This window comes from Lissotriton helveticus, chromosome 10 (genome assembly GCF_964261635.1).
Source record: "Lissotriton helveticus chromosome 10, aLisHel1.1, whole genome shotgun sequence".
NCBI classification, from domain to species: domain Eukaryota; kingdom Metazoa; phylum Chordata; class Amphibia; order Caudata; family Salamandridae; genus Lissotriton; species Lissotriton helveticus.
Genome location: NC_136071.1, coordinates 207311270 through 207338823, shown reverse-complemented (window position 1 = coordinate 207338823; position 27554 = coordinate 207311270). Strand labels below are relative to the sequence as shown.

The 27554-nt window shown below is 44.0% G+C and overlaps 1 protein-coding gene across 1 annotated transcript in view; it reads right to left on the bottom strand.

Annotated features, from left to right (window-relative positions):
• Window positions 1–527: 527 nt before the first annotated feature.
• The window catches only part of BRI3 (brain protein I3), a 103816-nt gene continuing 76789 nt past the window's right edge, over window positions 528–27554 (bottom strand). The window contains exon 4 of the mRNA XM_078665167.1: window positions 528–799. Coding sequence (XP_078521293.1) covers window positions 667–799 — 133 coding nt within the window. The 3' untranslated portion in view covers window positions 528–666. The remainder of the gene's footprint in view (window positions 800–27554) is intronic.

The following is a 27554-nucleotide window of genomic DNA, read 5'->3' as shown; positions in this document are numbered from 1 at the left end:
GCGACATTTAGCGGTCGCTGCCACCCAGGTTGGCCAAATGCCAGGGCATACGAAACAGTCTCAAAATGCAGAAAAATAAATCAAATATTCCTATTAAACACGTCCTATTTCATAGGCAGGTCGTGAAATCCGTAACACCAGTTACCAATCAACAATTTCTTTGTACTCAACTTTAGTCAAATCACAGTTAACATAAACATACATTAATATCGAAATATCATTAACATCTGAAAAAGGTTTGCTTCGTAAAAAATTCATACTGTACATTTTATCCATGTTGTAAAGGGACTTCAATCATGCAAACTTACAATTTTTCAAACCCCATCAAAGAGAAACTCCACCATTTAGTTCTAAAAACTGTCCTATGGAAATTCTGAGGGGCTGAGCTGCAATCATCGGCAGACACAGTTTTTTACCCACCCTCCTTTTCCCCCACAAGCCATGTGAAAGGCACAATTTATACGTGGCAGCACCAGCTTGCTTGTGTGCATCACAACTGCTCTGGTGAAACAAATGGATTCGCATGCAGTAACTATCAAATCACACTTTCCAATAGAAATATCTTTAATCAATTAATAGTGTACACAGAACAGGACATTTATATCGGATGGAGAAAAAAAGTACATCAGCAGTATTGGCCGCAGAGGTCTGGTCTGTCCACGACCCCTACCCAAAGGTTGCACCACAGTTGGGGCATCTTCTCTGCTTTAACGCGAGGCAAAAGAGAATCCCAATAGGGAAGAATATTATCGCACACAGGATCCCGCAGCAGGTGAAGTCATCCTCCAAAACGCCAACCCTGTGGGACAAGGGGAAAAAAGTTGGGGTGGATTACATGCTTATAAAGCGTTGCGCATTGTTATATTATCCAAAACACATCAACTTTGAAAGAGGGGCAATATATAAAAACACTATTAATAAAATATTTGAGTGCTAAATTAAAGCTGTTTGGCAACTGTAGGTTCATACTAGGCCATCTTGTTAATGTATTTAGGCTTTGTAATAACTTTATTAATAATGTAAATAAACATGATACACAAAGAACACAGATGTTTACTTCCAAACAGAGGAGAGAAAGTCTGTCAAATTAAGTCTTGCTAAAATAGATGTCTAAACCTAGTTTCTCCAGTTGAGCAGATTCTGTGTTGCGAAAATATTATGCAAGAGGCACCAAAAGGGGGGGAGGGGTGGCTATGGAGGTCAAGATGGCGGATGCGATACGAACAGTGAGTGGGAATATATCAGGGGGGTGGGATGGACCCGGGAGAGGGGGGGAGGAGGTGGGCATGGGGGCTGCTGTTTTGGGGATTGTTTTTCCTTTCCTACGTTCTTAATATGTTGTCTGTTAAAGATCCACGCATTTTGTTGACACATGTGGAATCCAGGGACACTAAAAAAGAAAAAGTTGCGTGACTGACGGACAAGGCTGAATGTTGAAGCCAGTCCGTGTGCTCATTTTTCATTTGTGATACTTTCAATGCAACAATAAAAAGTTTTTATTAAAAAAAAAAAAAAAAAAAAAAAAAAAGATGGCGGATGCGGATTATCAAAAAGGCTAATTGGCGACCAAAATATACGAAACCTAGCTACTTTTTACGCCTACACATCCTACATCATGAATCCGTAGACGCAAGCTATCCGCCCAAAGACCTCCTTCAGTCAAGAAGGCGTGATAAGCGACAAATATGGGGAAAATACTCAGAACTAAGTGAAGAAAGTTAGAGCCAGAAGATGGCGCTGTTACATTAAATAGGACTACATTTGTTTAATGCAATTTTGTATAGCGCGAACATTACCCAAAGGTGTCGGAGCGCTTCAAAATAGAACTAAGTAAGTTACATAAGGTATTCGTGGTGAAATGTACATATTAACAAGTTACATATACAACCGCGATTATGAAAATGAAAGTCAGCATAATTAGGGTGATACAAGCACAGAATCAGTTTTTTTTTGTTTTTTGTTTTTTACTGGCTGGTTCAAAAGTTCACGTTTCCAAAAGTACACGTGATCGAGCCTTACCAGAACCGCTGTTGGTAGCTTAATAAGTAAAGCCGCATGAGGTCCCTTCGAGCGGAATTATTAAAGTGCGTTGATAATTAGCTCAATTTTGCAAATATGTGTGCATGTTATGAGCGATGGTCATTTACAGGGCAGATTATTTTCTTAACTATACCACATCAGGCAGGAAAGGGATACTCTTTGGTTCATGGCTACCATGAAATACCGAAATTTTCGGTTCATTGGCAACATTACACTTCTGAACGTTCAAGTAAAGCAAAACTTTGAATGTAAAGCACAGTCAACTACTTTTAGGTTGAGTGTTAAACAAATGCGGACTATATATTTCAAAACATCATCACTTCTGTATTTTGAATCTAAAAGATGAGGCACCTTAGTTTTCCTTCATTTCCCCTATTACAATAACTTGACCCGTGAAAAGGACTTAAGCAACAAATCAACTGTACCTTTAATAATAATTTTTAAAAAGTCACGACATGCAACGCAAGAGTGATGTTTCCAAGAAATCAGGTGAACAGAGAAGTAGGGCTATTTGTTTTTAAGCAGGAAAGAACATAGACGTCTAACAACCAGGTGACACTACATATGAAGTGCATCTTATTCAGGTTGCACATTAAAAAATATATATATACATCTAACATTTCCTTGCAGACTACTAGCTGTTCAAATGTCTACTCCGAGTGAAGGGGCAGTCACCCATCACGCGAGTATAGCAGAAACTCTGCAGGGGTGATGAAGAAAAAAGGTCAAATTTAATTTGCAAAGCATTTTGTTGTTGTTGCTTGGAGCAAATGCTACTTGGGCAATGTAGAATATTATGTGACATGGTTGGGTAGCATTAGCACGTGATATCAGAACACCCCAAAGATGGTCCTTGGATTCACACTCTTAAATCTTTTGCTCTTTGACACTAACAGGGCTAATCTGTCAGGTTTTAATAGAGGAACAGGGGTCACTCTTAAGCATTTTACAGCACCATTATGGAACGTAAGTAATTAATACAGCCTGATAGAAAACTGACATCAGTTTATAATTAAAATATTGTTATCTTAATGTAGACAACAAAAGGAACGGAATAACATGCATAAAACCGGAGTTATTGATTTTGCTGAAGCAATATTAAATCCGTGCAATATAATACATGGAAAAGATAAGACTGCGGTCAATGGCAAACACCACTGGTGACAATGCAGTGACTTGCAGGTCGAGTTGGGTTGTACTCTTGCAGGGTTGAGGTGATGCAGGTCTCCGGTACAAGCCACAACAATCAGTTCCAAAAAAGGCTGGGCCCCATGAGATTAGATTCCCCAGGGCCAAAATTGGCCCAGGAAAAGGGGGCATTCAGCCTTCCTTCTAAAAAAAAAAAAAAAGCAGGCCTCAGCAAGTTGTATGAGGCTCCCTCCCCTTTCACCACCACTCTGCAAATGCGCCACCTGGTGCATTAATAGTTGGGGGATGAAGTCCTCTTGGCTGCAGAGGGTTCTTTGGGGCCAACAACCCCAACTGTTACTTGCAGAAAGTCCCACACAGCTGGATTGCTGAGGGGTCTTCAGAGGCCACACCCTCCTTCCCCACCACTTTGTTAACTCACCTCCTGGCACACTACTGGTTGGGATTAAGTCCCCTTGGATGTTGGGGGTCGGGAGCCTGAAGGCACATGCGGTCCCAGTCAGCTCCCTGCCCCCTGTGGGAGCCAGCATTGCTTTCACAGACAGGGAGCTGCTGGGAAGGCAGCTCCCGGTCTGTGAAAGAAATTCTGCTCCGCTTCTAGTAAGCGATAGCATTTTCAATGCTCTCACTTGCTGGAAGCTGTGGCTTGGAGGGAGCAGTAAAGCTCCCACAAAGCCACAGCAAACAGCTATGTCCTGTGGGTGGGCACCCCAGAACATCGCAGGAGCTTCCTGCCAAATTTGGTGTAATTCCGTCCAGTGGTTACGGGCTGTAGGCTTGCGTCTGAAGTACCAGGTAAATTTGTTTGGAAAATTTCAAGGAGATTCAACCGACCCCAAGGATATAGGCCACTGAAAATTACTTTTGATAGAAACTCAGAATATAGATCACACCATATATCCTACTGGCACTTGCCAGTAGGTAGTTACTAGTTAGGACCTTTGTTTCCCAAATAATTTTTGTTTTGATTTGCCCACATCTTTGGCGAATCCCCAAAAAGGGGATGGGGGTTCATAAAGTGTTCTTCCTTTTTTTATTGATAAGCCAATAATACATGGAATACATTTACCAAACAAAATATTCACAACAGCCGTACACAATTTCAGAATCCGGGGGGGAGGGGGGTATATGTTATAGGTTTGTAAAGCGCGACAGCTGCCCCAGCAAAGAGACGTCCAGACGCTGAAAGGCAGTGAAATGACCACGCACAGAAGGGCAACAGGAAGGGGGTAGAGAAAAGTTTTGATAGCTTTTCTGAATTGAAGATAGTTAGTGAGCCCCCGAATGTGGGCCGGCAAAGAGTTCCAAAGGATGGCAGCTCTACTCCTAAAGAAACGACTTCCGGCGCGAACCCTACGCACGCGAGGGACCACTACCAGGCATTGTCACATAGAGCGGAGCAGACACGTTTGAGTGTAGGGTAGAAGTAAATCAGTTAAGATTTCCGGAGATGCATCTTTCAGGATTTTAAAGGCTATACAAGGTGCCTTGATCTCAATACGCCTAGCAACAGGCAACCAGTGAAGACAACGAATGGCACTGGTCACTGAGCAGGCTCTGTGCAGGCCGAGTAGAGCTCTTGCGGCCGCATTCTGGACTCTCTGTAGCTTTTGTATCGGACGTATTGGCTCCCAGATACAGTGAACTGGCGTTGTCAAGTCTTGACATAATCAGAGCCTGGATAATGATCTGCCTAGTAGGGGCATCAAAAAGCCCAAAATGGGTTTGAGTCTGCGCAACAGACCAATGCAGGTTCCCGCCACCTTTTTAAATTGAGTCTGAAAATTGAGTGACGCGTTCAACCAAACACCTAAGTTCTTCACTACAGGTTATGGGGCAGGGGCGGTGCCTAGACTCCTAGGCCACCAGGACTCGTTCCAACGGTCAAATCCCAAATCTTCATACCCAATCACGGTTTATGCCACCCTTTGAGAGCATACAAACTGTACTCTAGGTTACAGATAGAGTATAACCTTCTTCACATTTCAAATGGCGGTGGTTCTTTCTGCCGCCATAGTGTCGTTATGCATAATCGCGCCACTGCTACGGCTATAAATACCAGATACCTATATTTATGCATCGCGCCACTAACCATGGAGTCTTCCAAAACTCCCAGTAGCATAACAGTAGGAGTAATCTGAATCTGAACTCCTGTAACCTCAGTTAAGGAGGCCTCTATCCTCCAAATCAAATGCTTTAGCTCTGGGCAGATGAAAAACATGTGTAAGCAGTCAGCCTGGTTCCCCCCACACCATGTACATTTGTCCTTATTTAACCCACCCCAACGTGCTATCTTGGCAGGGGTGTAATATAAATTAAATATGGTCTTGTAATGCTATGTCTGAAGGCTGGACGATACCAAAAGCTTTTCAACCAAAGTAACTGAGTCATGTAATAAATCCCCAGCTTGCAACAGTCTGACATTCTATTTTAAATTCTGCACCTCCAAATCATCAGATTGCACCTCAATGAGAAGTTGATATAAGGTACCAATCTTCCCCCGCCCCCTAATTGTCTCTAATAAGTTGTTTTTCTGAGATAAAAATCCTACATTTGTTTTTTTAGCAGATAATCCTGGACTTGCAGATATGTAAAAAAAAGTCAGCCTTTGACAAATCAAATTCAGAGACCAACGAGGAGTAAGACCGTATACCACTTCTAGCCACTAAATCTCCCGGAGTTAGAACACCCTTCCGTCTCCATCTAGCCATTATGGTGTCCAAAAAAATGGATGGCAATAGGGCTGACGATACGGTGGGTGTATGAAAATGAATCCTCCCTATCTGCATATACCGTCGCACCCAAAGCCATACCTTATTGTGCGCACCACCTTAAAGTGAGTTTTCTTGTAGTAACTAGGCTCTATATTTAATACAAAGCCCCTCTCCGCCTCAGAGCCTAGAAGCATTAGAAAGATCTGAGGAAGCTCCGCTACTACAGCTTCTCCTTCTCCCATCAATAATATTCCCATATGCGGAAGTAAACATGCCCAATAATAAAAAGGGAAATTGGGTACTGACCAGCCCCCTCGGGATCGTGGTAGATTTTAATATTTTATTGCTCTGCAAGGTTTACCTTGAGCCCACATAGAACTGCTACATATAGACTATAGTTTTTGAAGCTGCTTTTTGGTAAGTTCCAGGGGTACAGACCTAAAATAATATAGAACTTTGGGGAGAATATTCATTTTTAAAACGTTACACCTACCAACTATTGCAAGGTGTAGACTTTCTATCCGATCAAGCTCCTTTTTGTTTTACGGACCATGGGGTCCCAGTTGGAGAGTACCATTTCATCCAAAGAAGCATTGACACAAATCCCTAAATAAGTGGCCTCTTCAGTAACCCTACAATCAGTAAATAGAGCATGCGTCGAGCAAATTATTTGTGTCTTGGCTATATTTAATTTATAGCCAGAAGTTTGCCCAAATAATGTTGCTAACCGCACGATATCCACCACAGCCTTAGCTGGATCTGATGAAACTACGGTAACATCAGAGTAGGCTAGTGTTTTAACATACTCTTGCCCAATCCTCATATATGGAATGTTTAAACTATTTTCCAGTAAGATTAACAATGGATTGATGTAAAGGGGAGCATGGACACCCTTGTCTAGAACCTCTAAGAATTGGGACCTAGTCAGATTCAAGATCCATCGCGCATATTCAAGCTACAGGAGACTTATGCACAGTTCTTATTGCCAAGACCAAACCCTTGCCACCGCATAGTTGCCCATAATAATTCCCAGGAGACACGGTCAAATGCTTTCTCTGCATCTAATAAGATTATTCCGCATGAGGCTTGCTGAACAGCCACGTAATCCAGCAAAGCAACCATCCTATTAACGAGGTTGACCGTGCCTCTTCCTGGGATAACACCATGTTGACGCATTGAAACTAAGGGAGTAATCACTCTGGAGAGTAGCGTGGCAAGAGTCTTCGCGTATATTTTCCCATCGCAATTTAAAAGTAAGATAAGCCTATATGATCCGGGAAGGGCGATTTAATCTTTCTTCTTAAAAATGATGAGGTTAGTTACATCCCATAATGCCAGTGCATCACCTTTCTGTGCTTCCAAAAACACGCTGACCATATCTGATTTTAATTTAGTCAAAAAGGCTTTGTATAATTCAAATGGTAGTTTGTCCGGCGCGGCGGCCTTGCCTGAAGCTAGCGAGACAACAGCCTCCACAAGCTCTTCTAATGTTATAGGTTCTTCCAGATATTTCTGGTCATCTGAACAAAGCTTCCATCTAAAAGGATCTTTGAAGAAGGATTGCGTTTTCTCCAGACTACTTGAACCCTCCTTATACAATTCCGCATAGCAGGTCCTAAAAACTTCAAGTATTTCTGTGGGTGATTCAACTAATTTCCCAGCTGAATCTTCAATTGCAGTAACTGTACATTTTACCTCCTTGCACCTCATTTTTTTGGCCAAGCAGCTGCCTGTTACCTTACAATATTCATAACAATCTTTTCTAAAAAGATGATCTTTCTTAGCTTTTTCTTTTGACCAAAGAGCGTTAATCCTAGCCTTGCAACAAGCTACCTCCGTTTGTACCTGGGTAATGTCAAGATTTGCCTGCAAGGCTTGAATAAGAGCCTATTCTGCATTCTGAAGATCTGCAGATAATTCCTGTGTGACCGGTCTCTGCTGTTTTTGATCATGCAGTCCAAAACTCAGAATTTCCCCCCGGCGCCCCGCCTTTAAATATCCCAAACCATGCCATGAGTGGTAGAAATACTATTAGTAGACAGAAATTGGGTTAGCCATTGTTGAACATGAGAAATAAAAGGATGAAAAATTAGCTTTCTATCAAATGAAATGTCCCATGGCTCCGAACCCAAGCCCTGCATTGCAAGTTTTGACAATGGGTTGTGATCTGAAGTGACCCTGGGGTAGATTTGTATCTGCGCCTCCGCTAAATAATTTTTGGTTACAAAAAAAATAATCTAGTCTAGCTAGTTTTTGATGCGGACAAGAATAGTGTATAAACCCCGGATCAGGGTATTTTAACCTAGGCCATACGTCTACTAAACCATGTTCATACAAAAGCTGTTGTAAGGCTTTGTAAACATTGGTTTTCCGACTGCCATATTTATTACCAGCAGGACATTGTGTAACTTCCTCTAATTGAATATTAAAATCCCCGCAGAGTATCAAAGGAGATGGCCAAGAGGCCAGTTCTAGGTTTAAATATTCCAATATCTCAGACTCATCGTAGTTCGAACCATATAAAGAACATACTATGAATTTCTTTATTACCGGATGAACATTCAACGATTGCCCACCGCCCACTTTTGTCCGCCAGAGCCCTGCCACAGGGTAAAATACTCGGCCTGGCATGAATAGCCAGACCTCTTAAAGTAGTTCCCTGCGACATAGATACCAAAAGCTTATACCCTAATTCAGTGATAACCTTACAATTACACCATGGTAGGTGTGTCTTGTAGACAAACCACATCCTAGCACATCATTCTGAAATCCTGGGCTACTTTTAGCCACTTATCTCTATCATTGAGACCATGTATGTTAAATGAACAAATAGACTGTCATTCTGTGGTAAATAAATAATTAAATACCTGTTCTATTTTTGACTAGATATACAATAACAGATAGCTCAATAAATAAGAGTCAAGATTCGAGGTAGCTGGAGTTTGCAGGTTTTAATCAGGCATAAAGGACAGGAACAGGACAACCTGCATGGGAATGGGATGGCAGCTGCCGGGGGGCAGGATCTGGGAGCATAAGGGGTAACTTTTAATAACAGTGCACAATATTTATAGTTAAACAATTGCATTACATTCAGTATAGTAGGCGTAGCAGTGGGTGGAGTTCATAGCAGTCGCGAAAGATAAGGCATAAAGTGGGTGGAACAAGAGGCGTATACATAGACATGTGATGTAAACGTAACAGAATATGTCATAAACGGGGCGGAAACATGGAGGGGGCTACCTGAGGAGCTGGGACCTTTAACCTAGTGGTGCGCGCAAACTGGCAATGACGTGTTACTAGGAGGAACTGGGGGCTATGACTTCTGTGCTAGAAGAAGAGACTGAAGTCTGGAGAGTCAGAGCGACATGTACCTAAACACTATCTAGTATCTGATGTTTAGAGAACATATTGATAGAATCCAAAAGTTATCAGGGTAAAGGCTAACAGACTCTAAGACTGGTGCATGCATCATTCTATATGTAGTGCGTGTTGAGGAATATTAAATGACCATTAATACAGTATTTCTCTTACATGGAGACGTAAAGGCTAGACGATGACTGAAACTATTGATGCGATTCAGTAGCTTTAGGAATGCAGAGAAGGAGGGCTGGACTGATAACTAGAATCATAACATACTCTTGGCAGACTGGCAGGCAGAGCCAGGCCGAGCCGGGCACTGTGAGGCAGGAAGTAAGTGAAGGGTCAGGGATACAGGTGGGGGCTGTATCGCTCCTCAGCGAGGGTTCAGGAGACAGGAGCTGAATCTGGTGTCCGGGCCCTTTTGAGGCCTAGAAACGGAGACTTTTCAATGAATTAACGTGCACACTGTAAAACGTGGCAACATAACTTTACATAGGCCTAATACTCGTAGCTTTAACGAGAACTGAAAACTGGCATACTAGAGATGGACACAACTAAAATTGCGTCTTTAATCGATCATAAGGGAATACATATGCATATTAATCATGCACATATAACATAAGATGGGGAACACGTAGGGACACAGAACATGGCAAAATGTACTTTTCCACATTCCCTCCTTGTCACTACGTTTCCATCAGGAAACATCAATATTCATGATACCATCTATCATTTCATACAGTATCATTTGCTCGTCTCGAATTGTCTTGGAACGGGACTTAGGACTAGGACTTGGAATACAGGATGTAGCACAAATGCCGCAAATCGCAGGGCCACATTGTAAACAGAGGCAGCAACTGAAAATGATCATTACTGCTATACCTAGGAATGACAATACTTTCCATCCCCAGGCAGAGATTATACTCCAGAGCCAACCGGACCATGTCCAGGTGCCTGGATTCTGGTGTAACTGATGGGCAATTTTATGAAGTCTGGTTATAGCTGAATAAACAGACGGCGCGTTATTAGGAATGAAAATGCAGCAACTAGATCCGATGACTCTACATGCTCCTCCTCTATCGGCCAGTATGACGTCAAGAACGAGACGATTTTGGAGCACGACAAATCTCATAGCAGATTGCTCTTCGGTTAAGTTACCTAGAGCAGAAGTAGTCTCATTCACTACTGCTTCAAGGGTTCTGGTTAACCTACGGATTAACTTACTATTCTGGATAGGTCCTATAAAGAAGAAGAAACCTCTATTGAAGTCTGTATACTGTTCTAGAGCAGTTTCAGTTTGATCGACAATCGGGGACTCAATCTCCCTTCTATGTCTAATGTGTACTAGATGTGTGTTTCTATGATAATCGGATGGGGCTAGGAAAACTGGTGGCAGTAGGAAGGCAATGTAACATGTTCCATCCCAATCGAGGGGCAGACGAACATATGCGGTCTGACCACAAACAAAATAAGAATGACGTGAGGCTTTGAAAATAGATTTCCCACTGTCACTATACTTGACAATAGTAGTACAATCACTATGTCCTACATGTGTGGAACCATTCTTTCGGACACATAATTCGCCTTTGACTGGTAGTACTGAAATAGCAGGTATATCTGGAGTAGTATCAGACTGAACATTCAGGACCATAAAATTCGAAGAATAATTACCTAAATTATAAACTTCATTTTCTAGGTCTAACCCGGTTCTATGGGTGAGACCTTGCTTGTCTGGAAAACATGTACTATTCAGAAGGGACATATCAGTTGAGGATGACGTTAACGTGGACCACGCTCCACACGAACCATTATGTGAAAACGGATAAGGAAAGAGTGGCAGAACTCCCTTCGGTGTCTGGAAAGGGGGGAGTCGACCACACACCCAACAATTAGTGGCATTGCTGGTCTGGTGTGAATAGTGTAACATACGGATAAATGTGTTATTGCGCATAGCAAGACGATAGGATAGCTCGTGAGGAGGCAGATCACTAAATGTGTGTTCTACTGTAGCATTAGAAAACTTATTTACATGAGAAATTGAAAAACAAATGCAATGCATAACTTGTGCAGGTAACCATCAAACTCAAAAATAGAAGAAAACATAAAATAACAATACATCTGATGGAGTTTTGACTAACTCTCTCACTATGGGGGTCTATCTCATACATGTCAGAAACCTGTCTAACCGTTTCACCCGAGGGGGACTTAGACAATTAAACTGGCTGACTTATTTTACTAGACCGGAGCTTCTGTTTATACTCCTGCTGCGGAGTTTCCTCTAACAGGGGAGGCTTGGAATCAAAGTTTGTAGCGGGACAGTCCTTGAGAATAGGGCAGTTTTTAGAATTCTGGCAGTCCTTAAAAATGTTCTTGGAAAAAGTTTTTTCTCGGAGTCCATGAAACTTCTTGACGTGAGACAGGTGGACCCACCCCTTGCGGCCTTCCAGCTTCACGGCCGTGCGGGTGGTCAGAAGGACAAGTTGAGGCAGTTTCCAGCGGGGCTCCAGCGGACTTGAACGATCAAAATTCCTCACAAGGACTAGGTCGCCTGGAATGACCTCATGTGGTTTCACCTCGGTATTGTCTGGAAATGCGGCGGCAACCTGTGAACGACAAGAGTGTAGGGCAGACATCAAGGAAGCTAAGTAATCTGTCAGCATATTACTGGAAACATCTGTAATACTTCGGGGTCTAGGTGTACCCCACATGTTCGGGGGGCGGCCGAATACGACCTCATAAGGGGACAGACCTGATCTGGAATGTGCGACCATGCGCATATAAAATAGGGCGACTGGCAGAGCTACTAGCCAGTCTACACCTTTCTCTTTACAGACTTTGGCAAGACGGATTTTTAATGTCTGGTTATGTCTCTCTACGAGACCTGCTGCTTCAGGATGGCGTACACAATGAAACTTCCACTGGTACCCTAACAGAAGGGAAACATACTTCATCAACTCTGATGAGAATGGCTGGCCGTTATCTGAGTACACGACCCTAGGGAGTCCATAACGGGGGAAGAATTCACGAACCAGCTGCTTGGCAGTGGTCGCGGCTGTGTAATCTGGGACTGGATATGCCTCTGTCCACCTGGACAAAGCGCATACAACTACAAGGACATACTTAAAACCTCGACATCGCTCCATCTGAATGTAATCCATTTGGAGGACCTCAAAAGGGTGGTCAGGAGGCTGGAATCCCCCTTGTTCCACCGGGACACTTTTACCTGGATTGAACTGACAACATATCATACAGGTACGGACTTTCTGCTTGGCTGCAGCTCGTAAATGCTTGTTGAACCAAATGTTCTGGATACTGTCTAACATGGCTTTTTCTCCTAAATGGGCAGGACTATGTGCGGTATTAATAATGACTTGAACCATTGAGTCGGGGAGAAACCATGTGGCTTTTCCCTTCGTCAACCATCCCTGATCTGTCTGGACCCCTCCTTGTTCGGACCATTTCTTGATTTCCTCGGGAGTAGCATGTGACTGGATATCTATGACATCTTGAGTGGGGTCCTTAACTGTCATACATGTAGTCGGATCTGGAGTGTGTGTCGGTGTTGCGTTAACTGGAATGTCTGGAGTCTGGGCTGTAAACTTGGCTGTTCGATCTGCTAGATCGTTACCTTGGGAAATAATGTCAGTGACTTTCGTATGTGCTTTGCACTTCATGATAGCGATAGCTGTTGGTAAATGTATTGCATCTAACAGAGCTTGGATAAGGAGACCATGCTGAATCTTGGTTCCATGAGAAGTCATAAAACCTCTTTCTTGCCAGAGCACTCCAAAGTCGTGTACGACTCCGAATGCATAACGTGAATCTGTGTAAATGTTAACTTTCAGGTTTTTGGCACGTATGCAGGCTTGGGTCAGAACAACTAGCTCTGCTGCTTGAGCGGACAGAGTGTCAATACAGTGTGTCTCTATAACTTCAGTCTCAGTAGTCACTGCATACGCAGCTACTAGTTCTCCTGTACTTGTTCTCATACATGAACCATCCACATAAAGTGTCAGGTCGGGATCTGGTAATGGAATATCTGTCAGGTCTTGTCTTGGCTTTGTCATGGTGTTAACTACTTCCACACAGTCATGTGTGGCAGGATTTGAAGTAACTGACGGTAACAGTGTAGCAGGATTTAGAACGTTGCAGCGTCTGATTTCTATGTGTGGCTGGAACAGTGTCAATTCATAACCTGTTAAACGTGCAATGGTCAAGTGCTGAGTCTGGGTTCGGTTTAAAAGAACTTCCACGGAGTGTGGAACTTGTACTGTCAGGGAATGTCCTAACACTATAGAATCACTTTGTCTGATAGCTAGTGCTGTGGCTGCAATTGACTTGAGGCACGCAGGCAGAGCCTGGGCTACTGGATCTAATGTGCTCGAGAAATAAGCACAGGGCTTGTATTGTCCTGCTTGATCTTGTGTGAGAACAGATAATGCTGTACCATTACGTTCTGTGACAAAAAGTGTAAAAGGCTTACTGTAGTTCGGAGTAGCTAGAACAGGAGCTTGGCATAAGGCTTTCTTCAACTTATTAAAACTAAGTGTATGTTCAGATGTCCAAGGGAGAACAGTCGATACGGCTGCCTCCTGTGTCGTTAACTGTATCAGTGGCTTGGCTAGAAATGCATACTGAGGAATCCATTGTCGGCAATAAGAAGTGAGGCCGATAAAAGCTCGTACCTCCTTCTGGGTCTTGGGCTGAGGAAGACTCGCTATTAACTGGATACGGTCAGGTGTCAACTGCCTACCCCTCTTGGACAGTAAGTGGCCTAAGTAGATCACTTGCTGGACACAGAATTGAAGCTTCGAAGGGGACACCTTGTGCCCCATCTCGGCTAGGAAATACAGGACTGTAAGTGACGCACGCTCGCAGGCACGTTCAGAACGGGCTGTGATCAGTAGATCATCGACATACTGGAGCAGGGCAGTGTCAGTTGGCATGTGAATATTGTCTAGTTGTCTCTTAAGTGCTTGACTGTAAATACTAGGACTTTCTGTGAAACCTTGAGGAGCTCGTGTGAATTTATAGCTCCTTCCATTTAAACAGAATCCGAAAAGAAACGGACTGTCTGGATGAATGGGGACACTGAAAAATGCGTTTTTGAGGTCTATGACTGTGAAAAATGTAGCCTCAGAATCAATGGCTGTCAATAGGGAAGAAATATCTGGGACAACTGGGTACTGGGGAATGATACATTTATTAAGTTCTCGAAGGTCAATCACTAATCGATATACTGGAGGTGCATTTGGATCAGTACGTTTCATGACTGGAATGATAGGAGAATTACATACATTGGAGTCAGTTTCTACAACTACTCCTTGAGCAATGAGCTCGTCAATAATTTTGGATAAGGCTGCTACAGCCTCAGGTGGCAATCTGTACTGTCTGACTCGTGGTAACACTACACCTGGTTTGAGAGTCACACGATGGGGTGTGATTTGCATAAAACCAACATCAGTTGGACCTTGTGCCCATAGATGCTGCGGAACATTCAATAATCTTGGATCAAAATCACGTAATACATAGTGACCCTTAAAGTCACGTAAAAACAAACGTATTCCTTCTGGGGAGCAGCAAATAACTGCACCTAATTCTTTTAATGTCTTAATGCCTAACACATTTTCTGGACATGATTTCGTGAGTAGCAGGTCAGTAGTTCGGGACAATGGACCTACTTCTAGAGTAACTGGTTTGGAAATCTCGTTAACAATTGGCTTTCCTGAAAATCCAAGGGAAACATTTCTAGAGCCTGAGAGCGGAGCCCCTGGAACCTCGTCATGACTGATAGTAGTCCTACTTGCCCCTGTATCAATCAGAAACTTTCTGTCTTTCCCTAATACTTGACTGTGAACATAGGGACCCTCTTGATCTACAGGAATCTCGATGAGAGGCAAGCCTACCTCCCTCTCTAGGCTGTTTCATGAATACGGCTGGTACTCTGGATACTCGGACTGTGCATACTGGTACATCTGCTGTGTAACATGCTGTGTTGCAGCTATAGGCTGCGGTGCTGTAACTGTCTGTGGTGTATTCTGTGGTAACTGGGAAGTCTGTGAAACTTGTTCTTGTCTAGGCGGACGTGGTCTTTCTTTAGTCTTACCAGTGGCTATGTTGTGTTTCAGAACTGCACACTCGTTTATAAAATGACCTGGCTGTTTACAATAATTGCAGGTCCCTTTAACAGGAACTGCAGGATGACTGGCTTGATTTGGACCCCTCTTCTGACTGTCCTGTGGAACAGATTGTGCAACTAATACTTTCATTTTCGTGTCTTTCATACGTCTTCTCTCGTGTTCTTGCTCTTCTCTGATTCTATTCTGGTGGTACTGGAGCATCTGGAGCATTTGGGACGGAGTATTAGCTTGCCAGGTACTCTCGACTTTCAAAACTCGATTCTTAACTTGTGGACTTGAATTCTCGACTAGTTTAGTAACAAAAAGATGAGGGTATGACTCACTACTCGTCTTTAAACCACTGTTTATGATAAAACATTTCTCGAATCTGGAATAAAAATCACTAGTGTCTTCGTCTTGTTTCTGTTTACAGGCTGAGATTGCATCCCAGTCTTCCTTTTTCGTGGCTAGTAATCTTGGCAAAACTTGTATTAACAGTTCAGGTAATTCTTTACATTTATCTCCTTGACCGGTACCTGGTACACGTGTATTTTCTTCAGCTTCTAGAGCTGCCCAATCTATCTTTTTCTCTCCCACCTCCCATTCTTTCTCCTTGAGTTTTTCATATATGCCCGCGGGCAACAGGACCTTTAACATTTTAATTATATCTGGATACGTGTATTCTCCCATACGGAGCATGTCTTTTAATTCACGGTGGAACCCTGCTGGATCTTTATCGTGACAGGGAATTAACTTTTTCATCTCTAAGAGTTCCATCTTTGTAATCGGGGTGTAAACAAATACTCGTTGCATTTCACCACCCGCTGTCCTAACTGGGTGTACTTCTCGTAACGGATGCTGTCTGTCTATGTAAAAGGGTTTACTTTCTGGGGGTGAGACGTGAACAAAATGCGGGTTCAGAAACGTTCTATATTTGTGGCGCTGTTCTAGAATGATACTAATTAAGTCGGTACCTAGACCTCTCCATTTATACTGGAGTAACTCGTTCAGAACATCATGTAACGGACCTGGATCGGAATGCTGACCCTCATACAATGTAATGAGGTGCTGGATCATATACATACCCACCAGTCGCTGCTCGGCTGGGGGCAGTTTCAGAAACATTTGTGCCACTATTTCGTCTGAAAAAGTGGTAGAATCAGTAGCCCATCGGACTGCTGATCGGGCTAGTTCTTGTTCATGCATGGTACTAAGTTCACTATAACCGATTCGTGATTTCAGAATGTGATCGGTAGCTTGAAATACTTGCTCTAGAGAACCTTGTTCTGGTGCTGGAAGAGGAACAGTTTTCTTGTGTTCTAGACGTGAATGTCGGTCGGGAAGTCTAGCTTTACCTACATACGCTATTCTGGCGGTATTCTCGTCGTCTACCTCTTCAGTAGAAGAGTCGTTTTCCTTCTCGCTTACTTGTGCTGCTTTGCGTTTCTCGTGTAACCTTATTATTTCCTTACGAATTTTCTTGTACATACTCTATACAACTGAGCGTCCTGTGTCTTCCCTCGGCTATATTATCACTCCACCTTGTCAGGACTTTCATTTCGGTCGGATCTTTAGTCGGATAATCTTGTTCCCTTATTAAACAATTAATTAGAAACTTTAATAGCATGAGCTGAATCTCAGCTTTTCTTAGAAACATGACTTCGCCAATACTTTCTGGGTCTGTTCCTGTACGAATGAAACGATATATTCTGTCTAGATCTTCTTTCATATTTGGTAGGGTGTCCAAATACTCGGTCACCCGTCTTACACGTAATGAATATATAACCATACTATCATCACCTGGGACCGGATCATAACGGCATTCGGTAAGAGCTCGTCTGATATCTGCAACAGACTGATGTTTGGGCGTGCGCTGTAACGCACGTTCATGTAACTCGACTGACGTTACACGTTTGTGTGGCGGGGGGGTTCCCGGAGGACCTCCTCCCGCGGCCCCTAAACTGGAATCGTCGACTGATACTCTTCGTGCTGGCAGAGTGACCAGTGTAGCGGGTACTTGTAATGTAGGCTGGACCGGGGGTACCGTAACAGGTGCTGTGACAGGTGCCCCGGTGACTGGAGGAGCAGGATTTACATTATTTACAGGAGCTGGCGGAACAGGATTTGCATATTCTGGGACTGTCGTCCAAATAGGACGAGAGAAAAATATCAGCTGCGGTCGGTTTGTGACATAGCTTGGTCGGAACTAAGGGTGGCGGAAAATTACTGGATGCCTCCGGGGTTGCTTTTGGCAAGCCCTCGGCAAGAAGAGGGTACATACCCTTAATAAGGGCATTCCTCTGTCTGTCTGACTGTTCGGTTTTAACTCGTTCACCTATTTCGATTAATTCCCTTTCTTGGGCTCTTTCTGAGGATTCTCTACTTAATTCTGACTTTCTGATTTCTTTTTCGGTTCTTTTATGAGATTCTTTGCGCCATAACTCGATGGCATCTTTCTGTGACTGTCTGGCTTTCTTTTTCCATAATACTTCTTCTACTCGCATGATGCACTCGGCATCCCATGTGCCTGATACAGGCCATCTATATTTCTCTTCTAATTCCTTAGTGTACTCGACCCATAAGTCTAGATATAATATGGCACTTATGCCATGCTTATGATACATAAAATGACCTGGACTGTCCCTAGGTGGGACAGGAACTGCTTCCTCGAGCAGACCTTTTCTAGTTCTTAACTGACGTAATTTTGAGAACAGAGGCATGACGTGAACTGGGATCTGGACACAATACAATACACAATGAACACAATAATGACTTGAGACTGATCACTCATACCACGACATTAAAAACACATTGAAATGACATTTAAAATAACAGTTCGAACAGAAACATTACCTGGAATACTTGAGAACAGAAACACATGAATTTCTCGAGACTAGAACTTACTAGAGTTACTAGATGCACTGCTGAAACAGTACGAAACATACCGGTCTCATAAAGAGACACGTCAGGACCCGCATCCACCTAGGTGGATACTTCGTGTTGGATTTGCGTACCCAAACCCACAGACCAGAGACAAATTAATTGACCCTGTCTAGATACTACCCCAGCAACGGTACTCACCGGGCAGCAAGAACGGAAGGCCTCGGACTGGACTGGACTGCTACGACGACGGACTACGAACTTCGGACTTCAGTTACGGGTGGGCCTCCGGATACCTCGGACCTTGGACTCTCGGCTTGGGCTCTGGTCGGGACTCGCCGCGTTCCTCCACCGCCTCGTCTGGATGCTGGACCGCAACCTCCGTCTCCTCCGTGGGCCTGAGGGATACTTGAAGCAGAAATATCTGCACGTGCACGGTATGGTTCCGTCACGGCTGCAGAGGGTCAGGGGGCTGGCAGGCTTCTCCGGCACGTGGGGAAAGGGCAAGTCCCTGTTCGGGCGCCATTATGTGGTAAATAAATAATTAAATACCTGTTCTATTTTTGACTAGATATACAATAACAGATAGCTCAATAAATAAGAGTCAAGATTCGAGGTAGCTGGAGTTTGCAGGTTTTAATCAGGCATAAAGGACAGGAACAGGACAACCTGCATGGGAATGGGATGGCAGCTGCCGGGGGGCAGGATCTGGGAGCATAAGGGGTAACTTTTAATAACAGTGCACAATATTTATAGTTAAACAATTGCATTACATTCAGTATAGTAGGCGTAGCAGTGGGTGGAGTTCATAGCAGTCGCGAAAGATAAGGCATAAAGTGGGTGGAACAAGAGGCGTATACATAGACATGTGATGTAAACGTAACAGAATATGTCATAAACGGGGCGGAAACATGGAGGGGGCTACCTGAGGAGCTGGGACCTTTAACCTAGTGGTGCGCGCAAACTGGCAATGACGTGTTACTAGGAGGAACTGGGGGCTATGACTTCTGTGCTAGAAGAAGAGACTGAAGTCTGGAGAGTCAGAGCAACATGTACCTAAACACTATCTAGTATCTGATGTTTAGAGAACATATTGATAGAATCCAAAAGTTATCAGGGTAAAGGCTAACAGACTCTAAGACTGGTGCATGCATCATTCTATATGTAGTGCGTGTTGAGGAATATTAAATGACCATTAATACAGTATTTCTCTTACATGGAGACGTAAAGGCTAGACGATGACTGAAACTATTGATGCGATTCAGTAGCTTTAGGAATGCAGAGAAGGAGGGCTGGACTGATAACTAGAATCATAACATACTCTTGGCAGACTGGCAGGCAGAGCCAGGCCGAGCCCGGCACTGTGAGGCAGGAAGTAAGTGAAGGGTCAGGGATACAGGTGGGGGCTGTATCGCTCCTCAGCGAGGGTTCAGGAGACAGGAGCTGAATCTGGTGTCCGGGCCCTTTTGAGGCCTAGAAACGGAGACTTTTCAATGAATTAACGTGCACACTGTAAAACGTGGCAACATAACTTTACATAGGCCTAATACTCGTAGCTTTAACGAGAACTGAAAACTGGCATACTAGAGATGGACACAACTAAAATTGCGTCTTTAATCGATCATAAGGGAATACATATGCATATTAATCATGCACATATAACATAAGATGGGGAACACGTAGGGACACAGAACATGGCAAAATTTACTTTTCCACATTTCCCCCATCTTAAAACATTTTTGAAAATATTCCACACCCCAACATCACACTATTTGCACGTATTGGCTGTAAATCGTTTATTGGCTCTTTTCAGTTTTCACCCTGTGACCCTAAAGCAGCCCAATCCCCCAAAACACCCCCCAACCCCCACCCCTACGCTTCCTCTGCTAGCAGAAGCGCCCCCTCGCACCCCACAAAAAGAGGCCAACAGACCCATGGGTCTAGAGTGATGGAAGCCTCGTAACAGACAATCCCACCCGCCCCATTTTATACATAGCCGTCCTCAGCATACAATATTAGACCCACCAGTTCCTATCATACATCAACAAGCTTCCTACGGTTTAATGCCCTGTAAGAATTCCCTAGCCTTAACCTCAGAGGTAAAAAAATGTTTTTTGACTTTATATACAACTAAGTTTGGTGGGATAAAGGAAGAACACTTCAGCATTTTTACTCTGAAAAGGATCAATTAACTGTTGCAGTTGCCACCTTTTTTCCACAGGAGTACGACAGTAATCTGGTCACACAAAAAACTCAAATCCATTTCTTTTTCTCTTCCTATCAGACCTCGCCAGATCGTATAGCGCTTGCCTAGACAAAAAGTCAGACAGACATATCAAAATTGCTCTAGGTCGTGGAGTAGCTTGGCTAGATGCTCTAGGTCGTGGAGTAGCTTGGCTAGATGCTCTAGGTCGTGGAGTAGCTTGGCTAGAGCCAGAATGACTGTTTTGTCGAAGAGGAAGCCAATGTGCCCGTTGCACCACCATATCCCAAGTCCACTGTCAATTCTGGGAAAGCTTCAGTAAAAAGTTCAGCAATGAATTTGAGGATCTGAGTCTTCGACACCCTCCGGTACACTAAGAACTCAAGTTATTTCGCCGAAGGCGATTTTCCATGTCCTTGAGTTTCCAAGCTATATCATTCTTCTGTGCCACCAGGGTCTCTGTAGCGGCTTTATGAGTAGTCCTCTAATCCTCGATTGTGGAGATCCTATTTTCTGCTTCAATTATCCTCTCAGCGAACTCCGAACAGGACTTAGCTACACGGAAAAGTGAATTTAGTAACCTACGAAACACACACTGTTTTTTGACTCAACACAAGTCTCGTCTCTAGGTGTCATAATAGACTCATATGACGCAAGAGAAATGTTTTCCAAGTGCGAAGACCTGCCCTTGTCCCGCCCCTTCGTCTTGCTCCACTCCCAGATTAAGTGAAGACAGTACCCGTTTCCAGTTCCATAGTTCGGGCTCCCGGTTCCTCCTCATCCTGTTGTATGCTACAGGTCTCACTCCAATGTCCCTTTGGGGACCCCAATCCCGAGGGCATTTTCGACATCTGCAACAATTCATCACCTAATGAGTTGGAATGGTCCGATAAGGAACAGAAATACTCGCCAGTGTTGCCAATGCCAGCCTCACGTAAATCCAAAGGGACATTAAAATCCAAAATGTGTTGTTCCCCCCCCCCCCCCCCATTCGATTGGGAAACGTCCATTGCTGACCCAGCAGATATGGGTTCCCGAGTATAATTAGAGGGTCCTTCCATTATTTGCTGTGCTGGTCTACCAGCTATGTCATGCCCTGGCACATTTACAATTAGGTTCCCTTGCTTGCCCGGTATTGTCTCCGTATCAACTCCCCTTCCGGTATCCCCCAAACTATCAGGACTCGCCTTGTCCAAATTGGCAGTAGGAATTTTCTTCTCCAGTTGAAAGCCCTCTGCTTTGGAATTCTTTTCTTTTCTCTGGGGCAAAAAGAATGCAGGAATGGTCTTTTTCCCCCGCTAGGCAGACTGCTTTCATTACCCGGAACGACATCGGTGTTAGGAGCCACTCCACGTCGTGGTTTGTCTTGGGCCGTTTCCATGACCTTTGTGAGAATTAAGGAATTTTCAGCGGCAGGGGTCTTGCCCCTTCTGGCAGATTTCGGTGGCATAGTAGCTACAGCAGAGCTGGGAGACTGGCTCTCAGTCAGGAGTCGATGAGGACGGAGCCAAGCCAGACAAGCAAGCGAAACCACAGCCAACCGAGAGGTGAAAATAGTCCACAGCATTCCTTATACACGTAACTAAAAGTCAGCCGCAATATGCAAGCATATGCTGGACGGATTTCTTTCACAAAAACGTTCTCCAACATGCTGAGAGGGGAAGAGAAGGGGGATGATCTACGAGTGCTTACTCAGCCGATGGAGCGGCCACCATCTTGCCTCCTCGTTTTTCCAAAAAGTGTTTATCCAATGTTAATTTCTATAGTGATTTTGAGCACGACTACAGTCTAAACTGCTGGACAGAATTACACCAAATTTGGCAGAAAGGTAGCTCTTGGTGCCGAAAGAGTGCTTTTAGTTATTTGGTGTTATCCGTACAATAGTTTGGATGATATTCCAGAAAAATCTAATTTGGATATCAAGGGACAAAGTCTTTGCGAACCCTCCTGATCCTGTGCTGAGATCTGATTGGCTGCCAACACTTCAACGTTCAACAGGAAGTCTTGGCAGCCATCTTGGAATCCTGTCACGTAAAAAAAAAAAAATACAAGGGGGAGGGGAGGTAGGGTGGGAATACCCTGACCCCCTGTACGCATGCTGGGGTGCTCCAAGTACCGTGACATGTCAAAAAGTTTTTATTTTATAAATGTTGCCGCAAAATCACAACAGAGTCACGAATCTCAGCAAAAATGTATATATACATTTTTAAAAAATAAAAAAACACAGTCATTGAGTTTGTAGCTGTAAGTGAAAGGGGCATATTTTAGTAGGCCAAAAAGCCAATACTGTTCCATTTCATCTGTGCCTGTACTTTCACTTACATCCTTCTACTGGCTCAGTGAGGTGCATCCTGCTCAAGGCTCAAGGGCCACTCACAGCAGCGGAGTCCAGGCTGCCGCTGCACATCTTTCTGGGCTACTGGCTTCTTCTCGTTAACAAGAGGTGTAAAAGGCGCATGATGGCAAACACCATAAGGCGTATGCATGCATAAGACTGTAATATGGGAGTTCATAAGCAGTGCACTGCGAGGCACGTAAATTATTGTTAGCTCAGATAAATAAAACTGCTGAGTGTCACTGGTTTTGTAGGAGTGAAATCTGAGCCTAACTATAATGTCACTGTAACCTTTATTTTTTAATTGAATATATATATATATATATATATATATATATATATATATATATATATATATATATATATATATATATATATATATATATATATATATATTACACACACACACATATACACCGCTCCAATTTGCATCAAACGCGGGGCACGCTGGGGACGGGTGCTGGTCTTGCGGTGATGCGCCGCAAAAATATTCACTCTCCAAATTCCTTTCACATCCGAAAAAAGGAAAACGACACTCACAGGGCTTTGTTACAGCAGTAGTTTAATCTTCAAAGAACAGACGAGTTTCGGAGACATTCCTTCGTCAGTGTTGTTTATAAAACACACTAGCGGGCACCATCTTTAACCGCATGCGCGCAAGCGGTTTTCCCGCTGCGCGCTGCGATTTTAAAAAACCCGCGTTACGTGACGAGCTCAGCTCGTCATCAGCGTAGGGCAGGTTACGCCCATGACGAGCTGAGCTCGTCATCAGCCCCGAAGGGGTTAAAGCATCATGCAAAATTTCATGGACTCAAACAAGGGTTGGCGCAAAGTCGCTACATAGCGTGCGCCATCTTAAGCAAGTAAATCTCTAACTGTTTTAGTCAAACACACAATTGTACCATATTGCACGTCAAGGAATGTGTATGAAAACCGGACCTAGAATATTTCTATTTAATGCATTGCACAAATGGTTTGACAACAAATAAATCTTGCCGTGGATCGGCATTCGCAACCTATTATGCCGGTTGCAGGCATATTCCCTATGTTCCATGTAATAATGCCCTGTATCGGCCCATAATTAATTGTTCAAGAAAAAGAAAAATAACGATAATAAGGAAGAACAGTAAATAAGACTTCCTCATTAAAATTATTCTGGGTCAATAGAGCCATTTGTAGAGCACGTGCTGCCTATTATTCCACTGAATTTAAACGCAGCCCTAATCCTTCTAAATTGATTTTTAAAGTCCTTAAAGATCTCACTGAACAAATCTCAGCCATAGGGGCTCTTTTGGCAACCACACATTGCGAAGATCTTGCCACCTTCTTCCTCGAGAAGGTGCGCACTATCTATAGCTCATTCCCAACCACCTACCCCGTGAATGAAAAACAGAGCTCCTTTGCTATCAATAACAACTGTCTTACCATCTTTCCTGAACTCACGGAGGTAGAATTTTACAGGTTGACATCCAAAGTAAAAAATCGGGCTCTCCTGCAGACCCGCTTAGACCCGCTCAATTTAGAGATGCGACGTTGTTACCTCCTCTTCGCCAGCTTATTAACCTGTCCTTTGCCTCTGGGACTGTTCCGGCTAAGTGGAAACAAGCCTATGTCAACCCGATCTTGAAGAAACCCACTTTAGATCCCAAGAAAGTGGAAAACTATTGGTTCATTTCCCTTCTCCCCTGGCCAGCCAAGGTGGCAGAAGCACATGCTAACAACGTGCTCTCTAAACATCTGCTGACTGCCAACATCCCGGACCCCTCACAAAATGGGTTCCGGGCTGGTCATAGCACCGAGACTGCTCTCCTTGCTATGACGGAACATCTTTGCTGGGTGCTGGACTCTGGTCAGACTGCGGCACTGGTGTTACTCGATCTCAGTGCCGCGTTTGACACGGTCTCACACGCAGTGCTGCTCCGGCGTCTGGAGGAATCAGGGGTCACTGATCATGCCCTTGAGTGGTTCAGGTCTTTGCTTTCTGGAAGATCGTTCAGGGTCGCCACTCCCCCATATAAATCACAGGCTTATCCTATTGAACAGGGTGTGCCTTAGGGGTCTGCGCTCAGCCCCACGCTGTTCAATCTGTATGTGCAGCCGCTGGCTGCGGTCGCCAAGCATTGGGGCATGACTTTGGTCTCTTATGCTGACAATACGCAGCTGGCGGTTACGCTTTCAGGGGGCTCTGACCTGGAGGCCTCCAGGTTCAGGGAGGGCTTGGCGGCAGTGGCTAGTTGGATGACAGCTAACTGCCTCCAGCTCAATGCCAACAAAACCGAGGTTATGATCGTAGGTAAACACACTAACCTATGGGGAGATCAGTGGTGGCCCGCGACTCTGGGTCAGGCCCCCGTTCCAGTGAACGAGGTAAAAAATTTGGGTGTCTGGCTAGACCCCACCCTCAGTCTCGCTGGACACACAAAAAAAGTTGCGGCCAAGTGTTTTGGCATTCTGCGCGGAATCGGGCCTATCCTGAAATTCTTTGATGCCTCAACCAGACAACTCATCATCCAAGCCACGGTACCATCACGGCTGGATTATGCCAGCTCACTTCTGCTGGGAGCCAACCTAGCTGAAGTAGCTCGACTGCAGCGCGTTCAAAACGCCGCAGCCAGAGTACTAGTAGGCCTCCCTGGATTCTGCTCAGCGAGAGATACCATCCGGAAGCTACATTGGCTTCCTGTAGCGCAAAGGATAGAATTCAAGACCTTCTGCCTATCCTTTAAGATTCTTAAACAGGCCTCCCCCCAAATCCTTGAGCATCTGCTGACACCTTATGCGCCTTCTCGCTCACTGAAGTCTTCAGGACAAAATCTGGTGGAAGTTCCGCGCTTTAAACGATCAAGAGCCGGAGGCCGTTCCTTCCGGGTACTAGCGGCAAAACTCTGGAACTCTCTACCAGCTCATATCCGTGCCCTGGATCATCTTCTTCCCTTTAGGAAGGCGATAAAAACCCATCTGTTCCCTCTTAAACCCTGATTCTGTAACATGCACCAGTCTGCTGTGCTACTCTGCCTCTGACATTACAGCTGGAGTTCCTCTGTTAGTCTAAAAGCGCCAGGACGCCCCTTTGCTGGGGCAGCTGCGAGCTATAGAAATTTTAATAACATAACATAGCAATAAAAGCAACAACCCTTCTTAGCAGCATCTTAGTTAATTACCCAAAATGTACTGTCAATTCTTCCCCGCTATTCAATCCATTGGGGGATTTTGTCTGCAAGTCTATGATATATCGGGACTCTAGTCTCCTCAATGTCAACACTATCACCTCCCCTGGTATTTAGAGGTACACAATCGATGCTGAAATACCGTAACAGGTCCCTGTTACTTCTGTGTTTAATGGCAAAATGGCATGCCACTGGATAATTAAAATCCTTTTTAGTTATGGCACGCATGTGTTCTAACACTCTTAGTTTCACACTGTGTAGTGTGCTCCCTATGTATCCAAGTCAACAGGGGCACTTTAGGCAATAGACAGCATGCGTTGTTTGGCACGTCATAAATTTGTTGATCTTTCCATCTGGTTTCAAACCCTTGTTTTTATATGTTAAAACCCTTTTGCTGAAGGCGCAAGACTTGCACCTCCAGCAAGGATAAAACCCTTTCATGTCGTTAAGGGTTCCCGGTCTTGGTCAGGCTCACTTGCTATGCACCCTACAGGGGCTGATCGAACAAAATTTGCTAGGGCTGCTCTGGGCACCAGTCCGGCCCTGCTTTTACATGATTATTGCATGGCAAACATTTTCAGGGCTCTGCTCATGCACTGGCCCCAATAGCCAAGCGAGACCCTTGGCTCGGTCTGGCTCAGCTGCCCGGTAAGTCTGTTAGATTCAGTATCTCCATGTAGAGGCCGATGAGCTAACAGCGGATCCCCTAAAAGAGACGCAGAGGAGTAGACCGACCTACACCCAAAAAGATGGTGGAGGAGAAAATCCAGATTTCAGATTAAGAAAGGAAAGCTCTATGTCTCTGGCAGCGACCCAGCCGGGCATAGACATTAGATTTACTACGATCAAAGAAAAAATAGGAGCCGAGATGAAGGCATATAATATGCAAGAGTAGTGAGCTCTGTGCATGCAATCATGGGCAACGTACTTTATCTGTTCTCACAAAATGCACTTCACACATTTACAAAAATATATATATTCATAAATATCGACACACGCATAAACCCCCATGTTAAAACCCATGGATTAAGCATCACATTAAAATTCCATCTAAGAATGAGAAAGCATGCCAATAAAAGAAGCAAGGTGTTTAAAGTCATGGGGACAGCAGGAATAAAATGGTCAGAGGATAGTGGAGAACACGGAGAGAAGAATATTTAGAAGAAAGAGCTTAACTAATAACTAGAAGGTCTGTGCACGAGACTTCAATAAAAAGTTTATTTCAGATTCTCAATGGAGCAGGGGAAAAAAATATATATCAGATAAGATCAAACGCTCAAAAAAAAGCCTATGTCACAAAGGGAAGATAGACCGAGCAATGAGCTGATCAAGGAGTTAAAAAACATAAGCATGTGCAGCTAATCTTTTAGGGAAGTTTAACAAGTTACATCAAGGTCATAGCTTACATGACAAACAACAAAAAAATCTATCAAGTGTGTGCAAGGCTGAATCAGAAAAATTTCCCCAAAACTAAGATGAAATTATGGTGGCAGGGAAAGGGGGGGGAGACCTCAGAGTATAACCAGGAGCTAAAAATCGACATGCACTTTAAAAGTAACTTGGATTAAGTACAACCGAAGCCCAAGA